This window comes from Pan troglodytes, chromosome 13 (assembly GCF_028858775.2).
Source record: "Pan troglodytes isolate AG18354 chromosome 13, NHGRI_mPanTro3-v2.0_pri, whole genome shotgun sequence".
Taxonomy (NCBI): domain Eukaryota; kingdom Metazoa; phylum Chordata; class Mammalia; order Primates; family Hominidae; genus Pan; species Pan troglodytes.
This window is the reverse complement of record NC_072411.2, coordinates 105,717,881-105,740,726: the sequence shown is the minus strand read 5'-3', so window position 1 is coordinate 105,740,726 and position 22,846 is coordinate 105,717,881. Positions and strand designations below refer to the sequence as shown.

The 22,846-nt window shown below is 39.7% G+C and overlaps 1 protein-coding gene across 9 annotated transcripts in view; it reads left to right on the top strand.

Moving 5' to 3' along the window:
• RAPH1 (Ras association (RalGDS/AF-6) and pleckstrin homology domains 1) overlaps positions 1-22,846 on the top strand; it is a 101,246-nt gene that overhangs the window by 22,096 nt on the left and 56,304 nt on the right. For 7 of the 9 annotated variants that reach the window (XM_016950355.4, XM_016950354.4, XM_016950353.4 and 4 more), the window contains exons 2-3: positions 17,608-17,727; positions 21,623-21,728. In XM_016950355.4, the coding sequence (XP_016805844.1) occupies positions 17,608-17,727; positions 21,623-21,728 (226 nt within the window). Of the gene's footprint in view, positions 1-15,620; positions 15,642-15,781; positions 15,805-17,607; positions 17,728-21,622; positions 21,729-22,846 lie in introns of those variants that run through there. The other 2 variants (XM_016950352.4, XM_016950351.4) reach the window with 2 other exon arrangements.

Genomic DNA, 22,846 nt, shown 5'->3' with positions numbered 1-22,846 from the left:
GTGGCAGAATTAAGACAAGAATTTCAAGTCTCCTGATTCCTTGTTTAGTCCTAGATAACTAGGGAGATCTGGCAAACTGTTTATTAAACTAACCTTTTCAATTGTGTAAGATAATGAAAGTCTGTTTTTACTCATTCAAACTTAGGACATAAACATGAAAGATTTACCTATTTGAGATTTCTTATGAACCAGAATTTGTGTTAAAATGTTAAGGGATGGCCGGGCGCGGTGGCTCACGCCTGTAATCCCAGCACTTTGGGAGACCAAGGTGGGCGGATCACCAGGTTAGGAGATCCAGACCATCCTGGCTAACACAGTGAACCCTGTCTCTACTAAAAAATAACAAAAAATTAGCCGGGCATGGTGGCATGTGCCTGTAATCCCAGCTACTTGGGAGGCTGAGGCAAGGAGAATCGCTTGAACCTGGGAGGCGGAGGTGGCAGTGAGCTAAGATGGCACCACTGTACTCCAGCCTGGATGACAGAGCAAGACTGTCTCAAAAAAAAAAAAAAAAAAAAAAAGGTAAGGGATGTTTAGCATATGTTGTTTAAATACCCAACAAACTCATTCCAAAAATTTCAATAAGTTTTTTAGACTATTCTTGTCACCCAAGGCAATTTTTGACTGTTAAATTCTATCTTACTTCCATTTGTGTCTCATTAATGTCAGGAATAATGATCCATCTCTGGTTGGATTTCTTACTCCTGGTGGAATAAAACGTTGAGGCATACAAACATGGAGGGAGAATTTGTTTGTTTTTTGTTTTTTGGGTTTTTTTTTTTTTGAGACAGAGTCTCGCTCTGTCACCCAGGCTGGAGTGCAGTGGCACAATCTTGGTGTGCACCACCACACCCAGCTAATTTTTGTATTTTTAGTAGACACAGGGTTTCGTCATGTTGGCCAGGCTGGGCTCCAACTTCTAACCTCAAGTGGTCCGCCTGCCTGGGCCTCCCAAAGTGTTGAGATTATAGGTGTGAGCCACCACCCCTGGCCCATATTCTGCTTAATTCTTTTTTGGTTTTTTTGGAACGGAGTCTCACTCTGTCACCAGGCTGGAGTGCATTGGTGCAATCTCGGCTCTCTGCAACCTCTGCCTCCTGAGTTCAAGCGATTCTCCTGCCTCAGCCTCCCGAGTAGCTGGGACTATAGGGGAACACCACCACACCCAGCTAATTTTTTTTTGTATTTTCAGTAGAGACAGGGTTTTACCATATTGGCCAGGATGATCTCAATCTCTTGACCTTGTGATCCTCCCACCTCTGCCTCCCAAAGTGCTGGGATTACAGGCATGAGCCACCGTGCCTGGCCGATTCTTAAAGTCTCTTTTAGCGACTGTGTGGATTTTGGTTTTTCATATATAGGAATTGGGAGTAGCTTTTTAAAGGGATACTGAAAGAGAACTCACAGGTTAAAATGGGGAGACAGCAAAGACATGGGAAATGGAAATGTAAAGAAGGTAGAGAATTTTGGAATGAAACCCTGGAAGGGAAGAGGAAGGGAGATTAAAGAAATTGAGAGGACAAACATTGTGACAAATGTACCGATAATTATACTTTGAATAGATTCTTTGTCAAAACTAGTTTGAGTTGGGTTTCTGTCAGGTGCAAGAACCCTTACTAATAGTCATTTGTTAATTTTTACCAGAGAGTCATTAACGCAGCTATTGAATCAAATCATATGCCTTGAAGTAACCTTATAGAAATACTATTAAAATATTCTTCTGAAGCTAAAGTGCATTGCAGAATATTCTGATTTTTCCTAACCATTCTTCTATTGATAGGGAAATTAATTTTGGAATGTGTTGGTTTCTTTTGATTAATATTTCTTTAAACTAGAACCAGATAAATTGGCCACTTTTTTTTTTTTTTAAAGAAATGTACCTTTAGCTTTGAGTCATCTTAAATTAGAAATACTTGGCGAAAAAAGTCGAAATTTGCATCAAGAAAGAATATATTTCTGTGGTAGTTGCTCTGGGGTGAAAAATGAGAACCATATGGTTTCTCTCTTTCCAGAGCTTGCAATCTAGTTGGGTGTGGAGGGTGATAAGGCAAGTGCACCAATAACCACCACATAATACAAAGCTGATTAGCTATAAATGCCATAGAGGTACAAAGTTCATGGGCTTCTCAGAGGAAGTGGCATCTAACTCCTCTCTTGTTTAACTAGCACACACTTAAACTTTTAGTTTTTTTTAAATTGAGATATACATAATATTTACTCTTTTTTTAAATTTATTTTTTAATACAGACAGAGTCTCGCTATGTTGCCCAGGCTGGTTTCGAACTCCTGGGCTCAAGCAATCCTCCTGCCTCACCCTCCCAAACATTTACTCTTTTAAAGTGTACACTCAGTGAGTTTTATTACATTCACAAGGTCATGCAACCTTCACCACTATCTTAATTCCAGAATAAACTTAAAAAATTCTAGTGTTTTTAGCTGAGGTGTGCTGTCACAGTTCCCAGACCTCACCATTCCCTATTGGTTTATATCTAACTACCACCACCAGTATGTATATTGGCTGCCTGACCCCTGCAGGTATTTGAGTTTGCATCCCAGGCTTGAGAGTTTGTTTTTGTAGTTTCAGTGACCCTGGAAGAAAATGTCTTAATTGCCTGGGGGATGCCACCCTGGAGAATACTCTCTGCTCTCCTGCAGAGCATCCTTTTTCCCATTTCTATTCTCTTAATCCTCTGGCTTCTTTATGAATAGTCCCTACCTCTACTACAGCCTTTGGTAAGGGATTACTTCCTATTACCCTCAAGAACCTCAAGAGGACTTTTTTTTTTTTTTTTTTTGAGATGGAGTCTTGCTCTATCGCCCAGGCTGCAGTGCAGTGGCATGATCTCAGCTCACTGCAACCTCTGCCTCCCAGGTTCAAGCAATTTTCCTACCTTAGCCTCCTGAGCAGCTGGGATTACAGGCAGGCGCCGACAGTATTAAATGTATCTTTTATCAGTAATGAGTGGTAAAATGTCTTTCCTAGGAATTTTACATTTATGAGATAGAAACAGAAAGCAGACATCTTGAAGCTTTTTTGGTTGTATGTATTAGGCCATTCTCATATTACTATAAAGAAATACCTGAGACTGGATAATTTAAAAGAGGTTTAATTGGCTCATGGTTCTGCAGGCTATACAGGAAGCATGATGCTGGCATCTGCTCTGCTTCTGGGGAGACCTCAGAAAGCTTATACAATCATGGTAGAAGGTGAAGGGGGAACAAGGCAGGTGACATGGCCGGAGCAGGAGCAAGAGTAGGGGGGAGGTGCCACACACTTTTAAATGACCACATCTCACAAGAACTCACTATTGAGAGGACAGCACCAAGGGGATGGTATTAAACTATTCATGAGAAACCACCTCCATGATCCAATCACCTCACACCAGGCCCCACCTCCAACATTAGGGATTACATTTGACATGAGATTTGCAGGGATGCCCATCCAAACTATATCAGTGGGGGATATTTGATCAACTTTAGTAATACCTCCTATCTGGATGTTGGGAAGAGGTCAGGAAATATGTTAATGAATAATGCAAAATAGAAGTGGTTTACTGTTTTACTCCTTTTGTTCTGACAGTAACAAAAGTAACACAGTTTTAATAATCAAAACATCTTTAAAAATACCCATCTTGAAGTCTGTATTTACTGTAAGCATTTCAATTTAATTAAATACTAACTTTGGATTTGGAACTGAATTCTGATTTTTTTCTGACCTACTTGTGATGTTAACGAACTTTTTAAAAAATTACTTATTTTTTTAGGGCCGGGTGTGGTGGCTCACGCCTGTAATCCAGGCACTTTGGGAGGCCAAGGTGGTTGGATCCCTTGAGGCCAGGGGTTTGAGAACAACATGGCAAAATCTCATCTCTATAAAAATACAAAAATTAGTCAGGTGTGGTGGTGTGCACCTGTAATCCCAACTACTCAGGAGGCTGAGGCACAAGAATCACTTGAACCTGGGAGGCAGAGGTTGCAGTGAGCCGAGATCGTGTCACCACACTCCAGCCTGAGTGACAGAGCGACTCTCTCTTAAAAAAAAAAAAAAAAAAAAAAATTATTTTTTAAATGACTCTTTTTGCATCTGTGAAAGGATGTCTGATGAATAAATATCTTCCTAAGATGCTAAATTTTTATAAATAAGCTAAAAAGGTTAACTGAGTAAGCAAGGCAAATATACTTTAGGAAAGAGAGCATATGCATACATAATAAAAACCATATATTGGAGAAATACACAATTATTTTTCAGTGTCCTTAGACTAAACGTATTAATTTAGTAAAAGTGTTTTATAGCTTGTCTTTTTTTCCTTTTCCTTAAATTTTTTTCTGAAATTTAGATGATCTATTTGTTAACACACTGTTTTCCTAATTTTAGCTTTCTGAGGGTAAAGACTTTTTTCTTTTTATCTCTCCTCCTTCATCTCTCTCTTTCTTAATTTATTTTGATATACTGTTGACACTTGAACAACACAGGTTTGCACTGTGTGGGTCTGCTTGTATGCAGATTTTTTTTCAACCAAACATGGATCATTGTGGTGATGTGAAACCTACGTATATGGAGGGTTTACTGGACTTGAGTATGCATGATTTGGGTATAGGTGGAGGTCCTGGAACCAGTCCCCCTGGTGCCAAGGGAAAACTGTAATTTCAAACTTACAGAAAAGTTGTAAGAAGAATATAAACAACCTCAAGGCCAGGCGTGGTGGCTCACGCCTGTAATTCCAGCACTTTGGGAGGCCGAGGCAGGCGGATCACCTGAGGTTGGGAGTTCGAGACCAGCCTGACCAACATGGAGAAACCCTGTCTCTACTAAAAATACAAAATTAGCCAGGCATGGTGGTGCATGCCTGTAACCCCAGTGTATATTTCTTTCTTTCTTTCTTTTTTTTTTTTTTTGAGACAGAGTCTTGCTCTGTCGCCCAGGCTGGAGTGCAGTGGCGCTATCTCAGCTCACTATACAAGCTCTGCCTCCTGGGTTTACGCCATTCTCCTGCCTCAGCCTCCCGAGTAGCTGGGACTACAGGCACCCACCACCACACGTGGCTAATTTTTTTGTATTTTTTTTTTTAAGTAGGGATGGGGTTTCACTGTGTTAGCCAGGATGGTCTTGATCTCCTGACCTGGTGATCCGCCCGCCTCAGCCTCCCAAAGTGCTGGGATTACAGGCATGAGCCACCGTGCCCGGCCCCAGTGTATATTTCTTAAGATCAAAGATGTTCTCTTACGTCACTGCAATACTGTTATCAAAATCAGGAAATGTAACATTGATTCAATACTGTGGTCTAATCCAGTCATATTTTGTCAACTGTTCCAACATTGTCCTTATGGCTATGTTTAGATATTTTCCCTGGGTCTAAGATCCAGTCCAGGTTCAAGCATTGTATTTAGTTGTCATGTCTCTTTAAGTTCCATTGAATATGGAACATTTCCTTAGCTTTTCTTTGTTTCTTGGCCATCACATTATTGAAAAGTGTTGGCCAATTATTTTGTAAAATGTCTCTTATGATTTGATTCAGGTACTGCATTTTTTGCAGGAATACTACAGTGATGTTGTATCCTTCCCAATGCATTATAACTGGAACCCTCTGATGTTGGTTTGCCTCTGTAGTGGTGATATTTTGGTCACTTGGTTAAGGTTGTCTTCTGAGTAATTTGTGGGGAGATATTTTGAGAATATATGTCATCAAATTTTCACCTACTAGTTTTAGCCTCTATTGATTCTTGCCTTGATTTTTTAAAACTTAGCAACTTGGTTTTTAAATTACTTTTAAAATAAATACTTTATAATTATAACAGTGGTTGCAAAATGGTGATTTTTTTTTTGTCATTTCATCTACATTAAGTAGTTGGCATTCTACAGTAAGTAAGAGCTTTCTTCTTTACTGTGTATATTTTATTTAATTCAATATGGATTTTGTGGCCAGGCACGGTGGCACACACCTGTAATCCCAGCACTTTGGGAGGCCGAGGTGGGCGTATCACCTGAGGTCAGGAGTTCAAGACCAGCCTGGTCAACATGGTGAAACCCTGTCTCTACTAAAAATAAAAAAATTAGCCGGGTGTGGTGGCAGGCGCCTGTAATCCCAGCTACTTGGGAGTCTGGGGCAGGAGAATCGCTTGAACCTGGAAGGTGGAGGTTGCAATGAGTTGAGATTGTGCCATTGCACTCCAGCCTGGGCAACCCAGAGTGAAAGTTCATCTCAAAAAAAAAAAAAAAAAATATATATATATATATATATGGATTTTAGACAGTGGATTATAATTTGTTTCTGTCATAATTTATTTCAGTATTTAACTTTTCACAGATTAGGCCCCTGATCTGGGCCTTCAGGCTGGTTCCTGTGTCCATTTGACATGTGCCTATCATTAATTGAGGACTTTTTGCCACTAGATGATGTTCTAGAGGCTCATCTTGTTTTTTGTTTTTTGTTTTTTGGTTTTTTTTGAGACGGAGTCTCGCTCTGTTGCCCAGGCTGGAGTGTGCAGTGGCGCGATCTCTGCTCACTGCAAGATCTCATCTTGTTTTTTTTCCCTGCCCTGCCCTGGAATTACTACTCCAGGTGTCTGTTACTTTTTGTGTAGAGTATATACAGTATTTTGGAACCAAAAACTGGGAACCAAGTGTGCTAATTAATTACCTGGTGTCATTGCCACCAGGCTTTTTCAGTGGACATACCTACAAACACATAATACACACATCTCTGTCTTTATTTCTGTCCATCTTTTTGTCTGTTTGAAACCTTGAGTTTATTTATACTGATAATTCAATACCTAATCCAAATGACTTCCAAGCTATAGGCTACGTCTGTTTGTCACCCCCTTTCCTCTCAAAGCATGGGTTGCCTCTGGGATTGGATTTCTTGCCAGTGCGTTTGGCCATCTGGTAGGGGAATAGGTAGGACAAAAGTGAAGAAAAATACTGCTGCCTCCCTCGTGAGGCTTTCCATAGTTTCAAGACCGTTTTCTCTAAGAGGAATGAAGTTGCAGCTTCTACTTCTAGTTGAGGCTGGAGTGGACATGCACAACATCAGCTGTCTGCAAAAATAACTAAATAGCTACACTATGTAGTATAACAGCAAAAGGTCTGAAGTGTGGAGCAGCCGTGTGTGTGTGTGCACGCGCGCGTGTGTGTATAGTAACTATTCATTTGCTAGGGCTGCAGTAACAAATTACTACACACTGAGTGGCTTAAAGCAACAGAAATTTACTGTCTCACAGCTCTTGAAATTGAGAATCTGGAATATAAACAACACAATCTTAATTATTTGTTGTTTTTCAGTTTTTATAGTTTTTTATCTACTCTGTGGTTTCAGATAATGCTTTATGGCATATTGTGTAATAGTTAATTATAAGATAATCAGAACTTTTTATTTATAGGGATGTTAGGGGTTTCTTTGTAGAGCGTTGAACTAAATTGTATTTTTCCACTTTAGTGATATGGTTTGGCTGTGTCCCCACCCAAAACTCAACTTCAGTTGTATCTCCCAGAATTCCTCTGTGTTGTGGGAGGGACCCAGGGGGAGGTAATTTAATCATGGCGGCCAGTCTTTCTTGTGCTAGTCTTGTGATAGTGAATAAGTCTCACGAGATTTGATGGGTTTATCAGGGGTTTCCACTTTTGCTTCTTCCACATTTTCTCTTGCCGCCGCCATGTAAGAAGTGCCTTTTGCCTCCCACCATGATTCTGAGGCCTCCCCAGCCATGTGGAACTGTGAGTCCAATTAAACCTCTTTTTCTTCCCAATCTCAGGTATGTCTTCATCAGCAGCCTGAAAATGGACTAATGCAGTAAATTGGTACCAGTAGAGTGTGGCGTTGCTGAAAAGATACCCAAAAACATAGAAGTGTCTTTGGAACTGGGTAACAGGCAGAGGCTGGAACAGTTTGGAGGGCTCAGAAGAAGACAGGAAAATGTAGGAAAGTGTGGAACTGCCTGGAGACTTGTTGAATGGCTTCGACAAAAATGCTGATAGTGATATGAACAGTAAGATCCAAGCTGAGGTGGTCTCAGATGGAGATGAGGAACTTGTTGGGAACTGGAGCAAAGGTGACTCTCATTATGTTTTAGCAAAGACACTGGCGGCATTTTGCCCCTGTGCTAGAGATTTGTAGAACTTTGAAATTGAGAGAGATGATTTAGGGTATCTGATGGAAGAAATTTCAAAGCAGCAAACCATTCAAAAGGTGACTTGGGTGCTATTAAAAGCATTCTGTTTTAAAGGAGAAACAGCATAAAAGTTCAGGAAATTTTCTGCCTGATGATGCAGTAGAAAAGACAAACCTTTTTTTTTTTTTTCTTAGGAGAAATTCAATCCAGCTGCATAAATTTGCATAAATAGCAAGGAGCCTAATGTTAATCCCCAAGACCGTGGGGAAAATGTCTCCAGGCCATGTCAGAGACCGTCACGTCAGCCCCCTCCCATCACAGGGCCCAGAGGCCCAGGAGGAAAAAGTGGTTTCGTGGGCCGGGCCCAGGATCCCTGTGCTGTGTGCAGCCTAGGGACTTGGTGCCCTGTGTCCTAGCCACTCCAGCTGTGGCCGAAAGGGGCCAACAGAGAGCTTGGGCTGTGGCTTCAGAGGGTGGAAGCCCCAAGCCTTGGCAGCTTCCACGTGGTGTTGAGCCTGCGGGTGCACAGAAGTCAAGAATTGAGGTTTAGAAACTTCGGCCTAGATTTCAGAAGATGTATAGAAACACCTGGATGCCTAGGCAAAAGTTTGCTGCAGGGGCGGGGCTCTCATGGAGAACCTCTCCTGGGACAGTGAGGAAGGGAAATGTGGGGTTGGGGTCCCCACATAGAGTCCCTACTGGGGCACTGCCTAGTGGAGCTGTGAGAAGAGGGCTATCGTCCTCCAGACCCCAGAATGGTAGATCTACAGACAGCTTGCACTGTGCACTTGGAAAAGCCTCAGACACTCAATGCCAGCCCGTGAAAGCAGCCAGGAGGGAGGCTGTACCCTGCAAAGCCACAGGGGCGGAGCTGCCCAAGACCATGGGAACCCACCTTTTGCATCAGCGTGACCAGGATGTGAGACCTGGAGCCAAAGGAGATCATTTTGGAGCTTTAAAATTTGGCTGCCCCACTGGTTTTTGGACTTTCATGGGCCCTGTAACCCCTTTGTTTTGGCCAAGTTCTCCCATTTGGAACGGCTGTATTTACCCAATACCTGTACCCCCATTGTATCTGGGAAGTAACTAGCTTGCTTTTGATTTTATAGGCTCATAGGCAGAAGGGACTTGCCTTGTCTCAGATGGGACTTTGGACTGTGGACTTTCAGGTTAATACTGAAATTAGTTAAGACTTTGGGAGACTGTTGGGAAGGCATGATTGGTTTTGAAATGTGAGGACATGAGATTTGGAGGGGCCGAATGATATGGTTTGGCTGTGTCCCCACCCAAATCTCAACTTGAATTTTATCTCCCAGAATTCCTATGAGTTGTGGAAGGGGCCCAGGGGGAGATAATTGAATCTTGGAGGCCAGTCTTTCTTGTGCTAATCTTGTGATAGTGAATAAGTTCATGAGATCTGATGGGTTTATCATGGGTTTCCACTTTTGCTTCTTCACATTTTGTCTTGCCACTGCCATGATTCTGAGGCCCTCCCAGCCGTGTGGAACTGTACGTCCAGTTAAACCTCTTTCTTCCCAGTCTCTGGTATGTCTTTATCAGCAGCATGAAAACAGACTAATACAGATGGGGAGTTCCTGTTTGGGGTTTAATAGATTAAGAATATCCAATATTGTGAAAATCTAATGTAAATAAAGGAATGCTTATTCTCATTAAAATATGGTTCATATTTTCATTTTTTTGTTGTTTGTTTGTTTGTTTTTGAGACAGAGTCTCGCTCTGTCGCCCAGCCTGGAATGCAATGGCGGGATCTTGGCTCACTGCAACCTCCACCTCCTGGATTCAAGCGATTCTCCTGCCTCAGCCTCCCGAGTAGCTGGGATTACAGGTGCCTGCCAGCCACTACGTCCAGCTAATTTTTGTATTTTTAGTAGAGATAGGGTTTCACCTTGTTAGGCTGGTCTCGAACTCCTGACCTAAGGTGATCCGCCTGCCTCGGCCTCCCAAAGTGCTGGGATTACAGGTGTGAGCCACTGTGCCCGGCCTGGTTCACCTTTCTGTAAAAGGAATTCTTTTTTTTTTTGGGACGGAGTCTCACTCTGTTGCCTAGGCTGGAGTGCAGTGGCGAGATCTCGGCTCACTGCAAGCTCCACCTCCAGGGTTCACGCCATTCTTCTGCCTCAGCCTCCCGAGTAGCTAGGACTACAGGCACCTGCCACCACACCCGGCTAATTTTTGTATTTTTAGTAGAGGCGGGGTTTCACCGTGTTAGCCAGGATGGTCTCAATCTCCTGACCTCGTGATCCGCCCGCCTCGGCCTCCCAAATTCTTTTTCTAAGGGGTTCATTTAAGTGCCTGATAAATAAAACATTAATAAAATTGCCTTTGAAATTGATTTATAACTCTTAGGCAATACAATCTCTACCAACTGTTAAAATAGTTCTAGTTTGTTTTTATGCTTCATTATGTGATCTTAAATTACTTCACAGTTAATGTAGATGATAGTGAAGAGGATGTGTTAGTTACATCCTGGGTTGTCAGAAATGAAGTCTTAAATCAAAGAGATGGCATAAGGGTGTAAATCATCTTTCCTAGTACTTCTCTGTCCTCTGGGTAAAGAAGAATTTACCGTGACTGGCCCAAGAATAGCGTACCTCTCTGTTAGGAAGGTTTGGTTCCATGTGGCAGTTTTACAAAACTGAGTTCCAGGTGTCAGCTCACTCTGAGGACCAGGCCATCCATGCAAGTTCCCTGGTAGCTAGTTAATTCAGGCTTGCTTCTGTGAAGCTTCTGAATAGCATAGCACATTGCTTCCTTCTTAGTCCCTTTCAACACATAGGAGACCGTAGCTTCCTTTAAATTTGCTTCATGCACTGGTCTACAAAAGGAACTTTGTTGCTAGAGAATTTGTTAATCAAGATATCTTATATCTGTCGTCCCAGCTACTCAGGGAGGCTGAGGCAGGAGGACTGCTTGAGCCCAGAAGGTCAAGGCTGCAGGGAGCCCTGTTCTCCCACAGTTAGTATTAATGTTCTTTGAAGTTACAGAATTTGTATTTGTTTTTTTGCCTTTTTTTTTTTTTTTTTGCATAATGCTTAGCTTGATGCTTTGTAGGCAGAGTATTTTCGAAGGTTTGGATCCTAAGTAGAACCTTTCTGTAGGCCCTTTCTATTGAGGGTCACTAATCTACAGAGGAAACTTCAGTGATGGATATATAAAAAGCAACTTTTAACTTTTTTTTTTAACTCATCTACTTTATAAATTAAGAGCAAAAGTTATAAAATTATCTTTATTTTTTTAAGAGATGAGGTCTCGCCATGTGGCCCAGGCAGGTCTCAAACTCCTGGGCTCAAGCAGTCTGCCCGCCTTGGCCTCCCAAAGTTGCTAGGATTACTGGCGTGAGCCACCATACCTGGCCATGCAAATTCATTTTTAAAACTTCCCAGACGGTTTATTAAATTCCCAGTTTCCATTTGGGCAATTTATAAATAATAGCACTTCATTCACAGCAGAACTAAAGGTCTTGTTTTAAAATAGTGTAGTTGTAGGTAATGAGAGAAAGAAACCAAGCATACCAGGCACTGCCCCATCTGATAAGTAATTAATCCCCTACAATTATCTTTCCATTTTACATTATGAGTGTCCTACTTCTTTCCTTTCCTTTCCCTTCTCTGCTCTGACTTCCTCTCTCCTCCTTTTGATGAGTCCTCTTCCTCTTTTTGTGCCTTACTAAATTTAACATTTTTTTTCTTATTGTTTCTCTCGTCTGATTTACGTTTCCTTCCTCTTGCTTTTATTTTGCAACAGTTGTAACTTGCACAGTTGGGGTACTCCTTGAACATGAAAGTCTTCACCTCCCTCCTGCCCCTTTCTCTAGTGCATGTTTTTCTTTAGAATTATTTTTAAGGTTAGAACAGCATAGGAGGTGTTTCTAAAACCATTTTTGTGAGAAAGCTACTGAAACATAACTGGAAATAAAGAACTAAAATTTATCTGTAAATGAATAACTGTGAGAGGAAGCATGAGACTATGGTAATGGAAGAGGAGTAATTGGGGTGTGTTAATGATGGATCCTCATGGTACCTGATTTCCTTATGGTTTTAAGGAGTACTCATTCTAGTACTTATTTAAGGAGTCCACATTTACCTTTAACCAAATTGTGGTTACACAAAATGGCATTACTTACTGTCTTGCAAGAGCTCCCAGTAATTATTAAACAACATAGTTGTTTATATTTTGTTAAACTTAAGTAAGTATAAGCAACACCCTGGGTAACTTGTTGAAAATATTCCATCCTCTTGACATTAGTATTCAGTAGATCTTGAGTGGGCCATTTTAAAACTGACTTTAAAAGATGCACCCCAGGTAATTTTGATGCAGGTCATCAACAAACCACAATTGGAATAACATTGCCCTACAGGATAAAGTCCAAAGTTTTTGGTATGGCTTAGGATTTTGCTGCTTCCTCCTCTCTAGCCTCATTTTCCATGAGTCTGTGCCACCCATCCTATGCTTCAGAAATGCTAAGTCACTTTGAGTTCTAACATGTTGTTCTCACGTCTTTATACCCTTATATGTTGGTTCCTCTGCCTAAAACACCCTTCTCCTTTCTCTTACATATTCACTCTTCAGGTCTCCACTGAAGCATCACCACTTTCCTATCTTCTCAAACTGGGTTAAACTACGCTCACTTAACATACCTCTTTTATAGCGCTTAACAGAGTGTTTCATCATTGTTGGTTTCCTTTTCTGTTCCCTACTAGATTATATGTTCCTTGAGGACAGAGGTTGTCATGTTCATCTCTGTTCCTCCAGTGTCTGGTGAATGTTCAATGAAATCAAAGCTTCTCTTGTGTCTTTGGAACATTGAGCACTCTAGACCCATGGAAATGGCTCTAATAGCACTCTGCTGTCCTGTATCTGAGCATGTTCATGTGGTTTTAAGTTTAGAGGGCTGAGCCAAGATGGTGCCCAGCCTATAAGAAAATGTCTGGGGGCACCTCATTTGATGTGTATGGTTAGTGGAAATTAAGCTGTATTGGGGAATTGGAGAATAAGGTTCATCAACATCAGCATTTAGAGAATGGAGAGTGGTTTTAGAGTGTGAATTCTTTAAGAAATGTTGTAGGACCTAAGTTTTTTTTGGAAAGTCTCTGAGTAAGTTTCTTAAGTTTTTTTTTTCTTTGAGATGGAGTTCACTTGTCGCTCAGGCTGGAGAGCAATGGCACGATCTTGGCTCGCTGCAACCTCTGCCTCCTGGGTTCCAGCGATTCTCCTGCCTCAGCCTCTCAAGTAGCTGGGATTACAGGCGCCCGCCACCATGCCCAGCTAGTTTTTGTAGAGACGGGGTTTCACCATCTTGGCCATGCTAGTCTTGAACTCCTGACCTCAGGTGATCCATCCGCCTTGGCCTCCCAAAGTGCTGGGATTACAGGTGTGAGCCACTGCACCCGGCCAGTTTTTTTTTTGTTGTTGCTGTTAAACTAATCCACATAGGGACAAATTGAAAATAGGACAAAATTGGCAAAAGTAACTTAAGTAGTTAACATTCAATAGATACTTCCAAAATTTCTGTTAATTTTATGTTTCTCTGTCATTGCTGTCATGTTCTCTAGCGATATTTTCCTTAAGTGGGCAGTAGTAGTCTAGATCAAAACAAAACTATAAATGAAAATTTTTAAAGGGATTTTTAAAATAGCCTGTTTGAATAGTAGGAAAAAAACTCAGTTTAAAACACGCTAGCTTTGGATGCAGAGTCTGTACAGTCATGTGTCATTTAATGATGAAGATACTTCCTGAGAAATGCTTCATTAAGCACTTGTTGGGCCAGCATAATAAATTGTACTTACACAAACCCAGGTGGTATAGTCTACTCCACACCTAGGCTGTAGAGTATAGCCTGTTACTCCTAGGCTACAACCTGTACAGCATGTTACTGTACTGAACACTATAGACAATTGTAATACAATGGTATCTAAACCTAGAAAAGGTACAGTAAAAATACTTATGGGACCACCGTATAAGCAGTCTGTCATTGATCTGAACATCATTATGAGCACATGACTGTAGTTCTCTTCGGCTCCATTGTAATTTAAATTATTCCTTTATTTTGAAGTATTTTATATTTATCTTATAATGTTATTTTCGTGTTGTTTTATTTTTCCCAGTATGGCATTTTTTTATGGGCAGTTACACTCTGTTCTCAGAAGTCCAGGATTTAAACCTTTCTTAAAATCATTTTTAAAAATTTGAACTCTTGGTTTAAATGATGTCTAATGTGGAAGCCCTATCTGTAAGATGCCTGAAATCGGAGGTGTTGTTTGAAATAGTAGACCTGGAGTGCTGTCCTCTAAGCCCTTCTCCAAGAACGGAGCTTGCCGCCCTTTCTGATTAGCTTTCCTCATTTATAAAATGGGAATGATATAATACCTGCCTATCACAATGGTTCGTGGAGGCCTATGACTAATGTTCTCTCCCTGTTCTCTTTGATTATAACTTCCTCTTAGTGTGTGTTATGATGTTCATACATCACAGATTTTCCTGATAATGAGTCACCTAAATATCGTGTGACCACATTTTTACTATGGAGAATATAGCCACCATAAACCCAGTGCCTTGCGTATTATTGCCTAAAATACTCATTAAAGTTACTAAAGCTGCTGTTTCTGCCAATAGTGACATAATGGTATCTGTTGGACAACAGTGCTGCAGGCCCAGTTGTTTTAAATGTACTTAAGAGATATGAAATGTAATTAAGAATAAGTATTACTCTCTCAAAACAGAATTCCTCCTAGGATATTTTCTGGGTTATTCCAATGTGTTTAGTTTGAAAGATTAGGAAGTAAAAGCAAGTATATTCCAGATTATATTACTTATTAACCTTCTTTATGAAAACTGGCTATTACTGCTCCTGAGTGTTCTCAAACTAGCACCTATTTGAGTAATTAAGTCATCTGGTCAGATGAGGTTTTTCTTTTCAGTAACATTTTATGTTTTTCCTAGGTAGATCACTTAATGAACTCTGATACCAAGTTTCTGTTGAGATTGACCTATCAATTATATAGTAATGAATAAAATCTTAGAAATAATATTGTTACAAATTGCAAAAACCAAATCTTCTTAAGAATCAGATTTATGAATTGGGAAATTGGTAGATCCATTTTTCACTTGCCAGGGTAGAATGACCTGATTTATATATGATTAGAGTGATAAAAGATTAAGAAATGGAAATTATCAGTTTCTATTAGAGATATATTTATTAGAGATATTGGTTAGCTGTGGTTCTTCCCAGTATTAGGAGAATTAGAAAATTATTTCCCTTAAGTAATTAAATGAGATATGATATGATTTCCAGCATCTGAAAACTAAATTCAGTTTAATTTTGTAACATTTGACCCTTTCTGCAAAATTTTATATAGTGAAATAAGATTGAAAATTTAACTTCATGATACCATGTCAGATAATTAGATTCCTTACATTGTCTCCTAACCTTTAAGGATCCCAGATATAATTTTGTGGATTGCTGCTTTGAAGATACCAGTCCATGTGTGCTGCTGCAATAAAATTCCTGAGACTGGGTAATATATAAAGAACAGAAATTAATTTTCTTACTATTCTGGAGGCTGGGAAGTACCTTATTAAAGCACTGGCATTTGGTGTCTGGTGAGGGCTTGTTGCTGGCTTCCTCCACAGGGAGGCACGAGATGTGCTCTTGCATAGCAGAAGAGTGGAAGAACAAAGGTAATCCAGTGCTTCATGAAATCTCTTTTATAAAATCCTTAATACCATTAATAAAGAAGGAGCCTTTATGGCCCAATCACTTCTTTAAGGCCCCACCCCTTAATACTATCACATTGGCAACACTTGAGTTTTGGAAGGGACACATTAACACCATGGCATATGTATATCAAGTTAGTAAAGATTAGGCATATCTTTTTTAATGGAATGCCCATACACCATATATAATCTTGGAGGAATTGCTTAAACCAGCTGACAGGCTATATTCCAAATATTGCCTAGATCTACCATAACAAAATTCGTGTTTTAGAAATGTGAGTCAAGAGTATTTAATGTAACATATGGTGATGATGTTCATTGTGTCCCTGGGACAGAAGTTGAAGGAAAAGGGATTGTGGTCAAATAACTTAGGAATATGCTGGTTTTTCTAACAAATAAAATTTTACCAGATTTTAGTCAGTAACTATGATATTAAGAAACATAAAATACCTACCATAACTTTGTAAACCAGGGGTTCTAATCTGCTAACTTGAAGAAAAAAAACATTAATTTGTTTCAAGTTCATACTAACATGCCTGCCTGATTTTAATTTTAATTTTGGAATATGCTGGCTGGTTTAAGCAAAGCTAGTGTTTATTTGAAGATTTTCCAGGGCCTTTAATATTGAAATATTTATATTTATCAGATTAATCAGTCATCGATCTTACATTGTTTTATGTAATTTTTCTTCCCATCTTCTCAAAATAATGTGCAAGTTCCATGTCAGATATCACACTGTTTTATTTTATTTATTTATTTTTTGAGACGGAGTTTAACTCTTGTTGCCCACACTGGAGTGCAGTGGCATGTTCTCGGCTCTCTGCAACCTCTGTCTCCCAGGGTCAAGTGATTCTCCTGGCTCAGCCTCCCAGGTAGCTGGGATTACAGACATGCACCACCACGCCCTGCCAATTTTGTATTTTTAGTAGAGACGGGGTTTTGCCATGTTGGCCAGGCTGGTTTCGAACCCCTGACCACAGGTTGATCCACCCGCCTCGGCCTCCCAAAGTGCTGAAATTACAGGCGTGAGCCACCACGCCCAGCCACACTATTTTATTAATGGGAAGAAGGAAGATAATTTCTTCTTTCAAGGGACTTATATTTGAAAAGTCACCACATAACAGGATTTGGATCTGGATTTAGAAGTTTTCAATTCTGTTTCCTTTTTGGGTTTTGTTGGAACTGATGAGGAAGTAAGGTAGAGAAAGAAGACAAATGGGATAGAAAGTGAGGGTAGGAGGGTAGAAGAGAAAGAAACAAAACTAGATTAAGATTTTTGTTCTGTCAAATTTTCTCTTAAATACTTGTTGGACTAAGGTTTTGCAGGGTACCTATTGGTATCTAAACAGATTTTTACAGAATAAACAGGACAATAATTTGCTCCATTAAAGTCTTCTGAAATGGCTTCTTTGTGGTGTTTGGGTGTCCTAGGATCTAGTAGTGGAGAGAACTGTACTACTGTTATATCCTCTGCTGATTGAAAGGGGTGCTCTGTTAATTTTTTTAGTAATGCGATTCTGGTCATAATTTGATACTGTTGGCTTTTCTTTTACAGTTTCCTAAAAAATTTGAAACTTTATTCTTTGTTTCTACTCACTTGTGAACACTGTCTCCATTAATGACTTAAGATTTTCTTTTAGAATGTAATTTCTAGTTTTGAAGATTTGACTTCAGAGGCATATAATATATATCAGAGCGTATATGGCATAATTTTTCAAGTTAAACCTGTAACTTACTATTCATTCTACACAAATGTCTGTATTTCAGATGGAGCAGCTATCAGATGAAGAAATTGATCATGGTGCTGAAGAAGACAGTGACAAGGAAGATCAGGACCTGGACAAAATGTTTGGAGCCTGGCTTGGAGAACTAGACAAACTCACTCAGGTCGGACGTAGTGCTTGAAAAACTGGTTGAGGATTTGAAGTCACCATTGTGTTAAAAGTTTAATGTGCAGAAGAGGATATGGATATAAGTTAAATTTTAAAGTATTGCCAGAAAGGAAGAAATGTTCAAAGTGTTGACAAGTAAATGAAGTCATTCTAGAACAGAAGATATTAAGAATCTATGGTTATTTTAAGGATGTTAAAAAAAATACTTGTGAGAGAGGCTGTGTTCATCTAGAGGGGTTACTTAATATATGTTTCATAAATATGAGATAATTAGCTAAAAACTTTTAAAGCCTGAAATTCAAAAGTCTAAATTTTAGAAAACCCTATTACCTTAGTAAATTTGAATACATTTTCAACATAAATAATTTCCTTCCACGTAAATATTTTCTTTTTTTCTTTTTTCTTTTTTTTTTTTTTTTGAGACGGAGTCTTGCTCTTGTCATCCAGGCTGGAGTGCAGTGGCGCAATCTTGGCTCACCGCAAGCTCCATCTCCGGGGTTCACGCCATTCTCCTGCCTCAGCCTCCCGAGTAGCTGGGACTACAGGCGCCCGCCACCACGCCCGGCTAATTTTTTGTATTTTTTAGTAGAGATGGGGTTTCACTGTGTTAGCCAGGATGGTCTCGATCTCCTGACCTCGTGATCTGCCCACCTCAGCCTCCCAAAGTGCTGGGATTACAGGCATGAGCCACCATGCCTGGCCCCATGTAAATATTTTCTATGACATGATTGTAGAATACTGACAAAACCTAATTCTGGGCTGCATTTTAAAACAGTGGCAAAATCTTTTCATTTTGCTTTATTCGATCTTGGGTTTTTAAAGAAGGTGACCTTGTCCTCTAAACCAGCACACTTTTTAGAATAAAAGGGTACTGTTATTATTGCCCCAGTAATACATTATATTCACTGTGTGAAGATGGTTATGTTTATTAAATAAATTTAACTTCATGGCAATGAGAACATTAGAACAAAACTTATTTACTCATAAATAATGTCTTTGGAAAGAACATTTGTGTAAAATTGCGTAGGTATGAGATTCCTTAACTAAAGGAAAAGCAAAGTGGGCAAGGTGGAAGCTTAAATTACTAGCAGCTTATTTCTGTAGCAATCTAGAATTCAAAGTGATAAACTCTTCGTGTAATTCTTGCTAGATCATTTTGAAAGGCAGACATCTTTGTGACCATAATCTGTTAATACTGTATTTTGGGGGGAATTTTTTTTTTTTTTTTTTTTTTTTGAGATAGAGTCTCACTCCTGTCGCCCAGGCTGGAGTGCAGTGGTGTGATCTCAGCTCAGTGCAGCCACCGCCTCCCGGGTTCAAGCAATTCTCCTGTCTCAGCCTCCCAGGTAGCTGGGATTACAGGCATGCGCCACCATGCCCAGCTGGTTTTGTATTTTTATTAAAGACAGAGTTTCACCATGTTAGCCAAGCTGATCTCGAACTCCTGACCTAGGTAATCCACCTGCCTCAGCCTCTCAAACTGCTGGGATTACAGGTGGGAGCCACCACACCTGGCCAGGGGAGAATGTTTTCAGCTCCTACTAGGATTTCATAGGTATCATTCCCTTCATCTCTAATCAGAAGAAGTGACATTTTTTGTCAGAGATGTCTTATGTCTGTAACTGCCAAATTCTTTGTTTTAATTCTTAATTTATAAAAAGGGTGATTTAGGCATAGAGATTATCACTAGGCTATGCAGTCCTGCGCTGGGGGAGAGAGGAAGCAAAGAAGAGCAAATAGAAAATGATAATGCATGGAGAAAAGTATGCAAGGGCCAGCTGACATGTGGGGTGTTCTTGACCATGTGGTTTTATTGTCCATGCTTGGGAGGAGGGGCCCAAAAGAGAAAAGGCAGGTAGATATTGGTCCAGCTGCTCTGGGTGAAATAGGAACTACATGATGCTGCCCTGAAAATGGTGTTTCTACTGGTTTGATACCTTGTACTTTCCCCTGTATTTTAAGTTGCCTGACATAAAAGTGTGAAGAGCCACTAATGATGTGACTGTTCATTATATAAATCTGTCTTTAGAGAGAAAAAAAGATTAAAACTGTGGCATAGTGTGACTCACTGCTAATGTGTTGCTTTGTAACACTTGGGACATTTTCAAGAGATGTTTGACTTTACGAAGTTTGTGGCTAAAACCTCAAGTTTCTTGTTTATTTCATTACTTTAGTTCATTACAGTGTTATCTGTACACCTGTATCACGTACTCAGTGGTATGGTATTTTCAACTTAGAATTAAAACAAGTTTAAGTTTTAAAGTTTTAGGTAGTTGGTCAATCTTCTAAAATAGTTTGTAAAGTTTTTTATGTATGTGCATTTTTCTGGAAGAGAGTTCGTAGCTTTTATAAAATTCTCAGCAACCCCTTTAAAAAGGTTAAGAGTTCGTGTCTGGGCAACAGAGCATGACCTTGTCTCAAAAAAAAAAAAAAAGATAGCATTATAAACACATAGAATATCCAGCATTCTTTTAAAATTTGAAGCTTGTTCAGTGCTTACTGTAGATATAAATTAAAGTTTTAAAACACTAATCCTTATATTTTGTGAATCTATTAAACAATAACTACTGACCCTTTCTCTGAATTTCTCTGTTGTAAATATCTTTTTTCCTTGCTCTAGAAAGGTTAGAGAGGAAGAGTATCATTTAAACTTACAAGTGTAACTTACAAGTCACCCTACCCAAAGTATACAGTATGATTCAAGATTTGTCACAGGCAGTGTAGCTGGGTTGCAATTTGCCCTCCTTTTGATAGAACTGGAGAAGGACAAGAATATTTCATCATTGTTTGAACTTGTAATCACTTTCCATTAAAATTAGTGAGTCTTGGGTCTTAATAATTTTAAATCCAGAACTGTCCGTTATCTTCAGAGTACTTCATATAGCAAAGATCGAGGCTTTCCTGGACCTAAACCAAATCCCTTTGAGGAAAGAAAGAACAGAACTCTCTGTGCGGTTTCTTTTTTTTTTTTTTTTTTGAGATTGAGTCTCGCTCTGTCGCCCAGGCTGGAGTGCAGTGGCGTGATCTCGGCTCACTGCAACCTCTGCCTCTCAGGCTTAAGCGATTCTCCTGCCTCAGCCTCCCAAGTAGCTGGGATTACAGGCGCCTGCCACTGTGCCCAGCTAATTTTTGTACTTTTAGTAGAGATGGGGTTTCGCCCTGTCGGCCAAGTTGGTCTCGAACTTCTGACCTCAGTTGATCCGCCTGCCTCTGCCTGCCAAAGTGCTGGGATTACAAAGTGAGCCATCACACCTGTTTCTTAGCTTACCATGTCCATATTCACTTACCTCACTTATTTTATAGTGCATGTATATAAAGTGAAGTCAGTCACTATACTTAATATATTTGAAAAGATATTTACTCTGAACTATGACAATCTCAAGTGCCTTTAAAAGTAAGCATAGGCCACATATGGTGGCTCACACCTGTAATCCCAACACTTAGGGAGATGGAGGTGGGCAGATCACTTGAGGCCAGAAGTTTGCAACCAGCCTGGCCAACATGGTGACACCCTGTCTCTACTAAAAATACAAAAATTAGCCGGGCATGGTGGCACATGCCTATGGTCCCAACTACTCGGGAGGATCCCTTGAACCCGGGAGGCGGAGGTTGCAGTGAGCCAAGCTTGTGGCACGGCACTTAAGCCTGGGTAACAGGACGAGACTTCATCTCCAAAAAAAAAAGTAAGCATATATCTAAAGATTGAAATAAGTATAACCAAAATAATAATGTGAAATACAATTATACTTTTCCTTAAGTCTATTACTTAGGAGAACTTTGGTTTAATTAATTATAGTGTGGCAGTTCACTTAATCATAAAACAAACTTCATCTTTTTTATATTATTGAAACCTGAATTTAATATGACTATTAAACTTTCTTTTTACAAAGAGTTTGGATTCTGACAAGCCCATGGAACCAGTAAAAAGATCTCCTCTTCGCCAGGAAACAAACATGGCCAACTTTTCTTACCGCTTCTCCATATACAACTTGAATGGTAAGATGTAATTGGAAATAAAATGTAAAATAGTATGCTAAGTCACATAATGTAGGAGCAGTACAACTGCAATTCCCAATATAAAAACTCGATATAAAAGCTACATGCATAACTTGACCAAGTTCTTAAATTTCTTTTTTCTTTTCTTTTTTCTTTTTTTTTTTTTTGAGACAGAGTTTCGCTTTTGTCGCCCAGGCTGGAGTTCAGTGGCACAGTCTCGGCTCACTGCAACCTCTGCCTCCCGGGTTCAAGCGATTCTCCTGCCCCAGCCTCCCGAGTAGCTGGGATTACAGGCATGCACAACCACACTTGGCTAATTTTGTATTTTTTAAGTAGAGATAGAGTTTCACCACGTTGGCCAGGCTGGTCTCGAACTCCTGACCTCAGGTGATCCACCTGCCTCAGCCTCCCAAAGTGCTGGGATTACAGTCGTGAGCCACTGCGTCCAGCCCTTAAATTTCTTGATTTGTGTATTTTATTAATATTACTAATTGAAAATATCACAGAAAAAAGCAAACTAGAACATAACTAAAAGATAGTTGGTTTTATTAATAATTGACAAAGTACATACCCAGGTGGAACCCCACAGCAAACTTAATTGCATTGTTTTCTCACCGGATTAAAGTCCAGTGAAGTTACTTCTTAGTAATTTTTAAAGCAGCCACTGTGGCCTTTATCTGTTGTATTCCACCTAGTCAAGTTTATAATATTGACCTGTCAGTCTGTAATTTTTTAGACTTTTGACTTCTCTTTTTATGCCCTCAGCTCTTTCAGTATTGACATCTCTACCAAAGCATTGATCATATTAACAATATATTGAAGCCTGTGGTAAAAAGTTGCACAGAGGAATGTGGTTAAAACCATGGAACAGTATAAGATTTTTGTAGTGTTTTTGTCTTTGAACTCATAATTTATTCTCCTCTGATTATTACAAGCCTTAAAAGAGGAGGACTGTGTACTTCTAAAAATTTCTCTTGGAATTTAAAACAAAAACCAGAAATACTTAATTTTATTTGCTTTAGGCCCAACAAAATATATTCTTTTGCTTCATCATCTGCATTTATTAACTGATTTATAATAGAATGTATAAATTCTGGAAACATTATGTGTTGTTCATT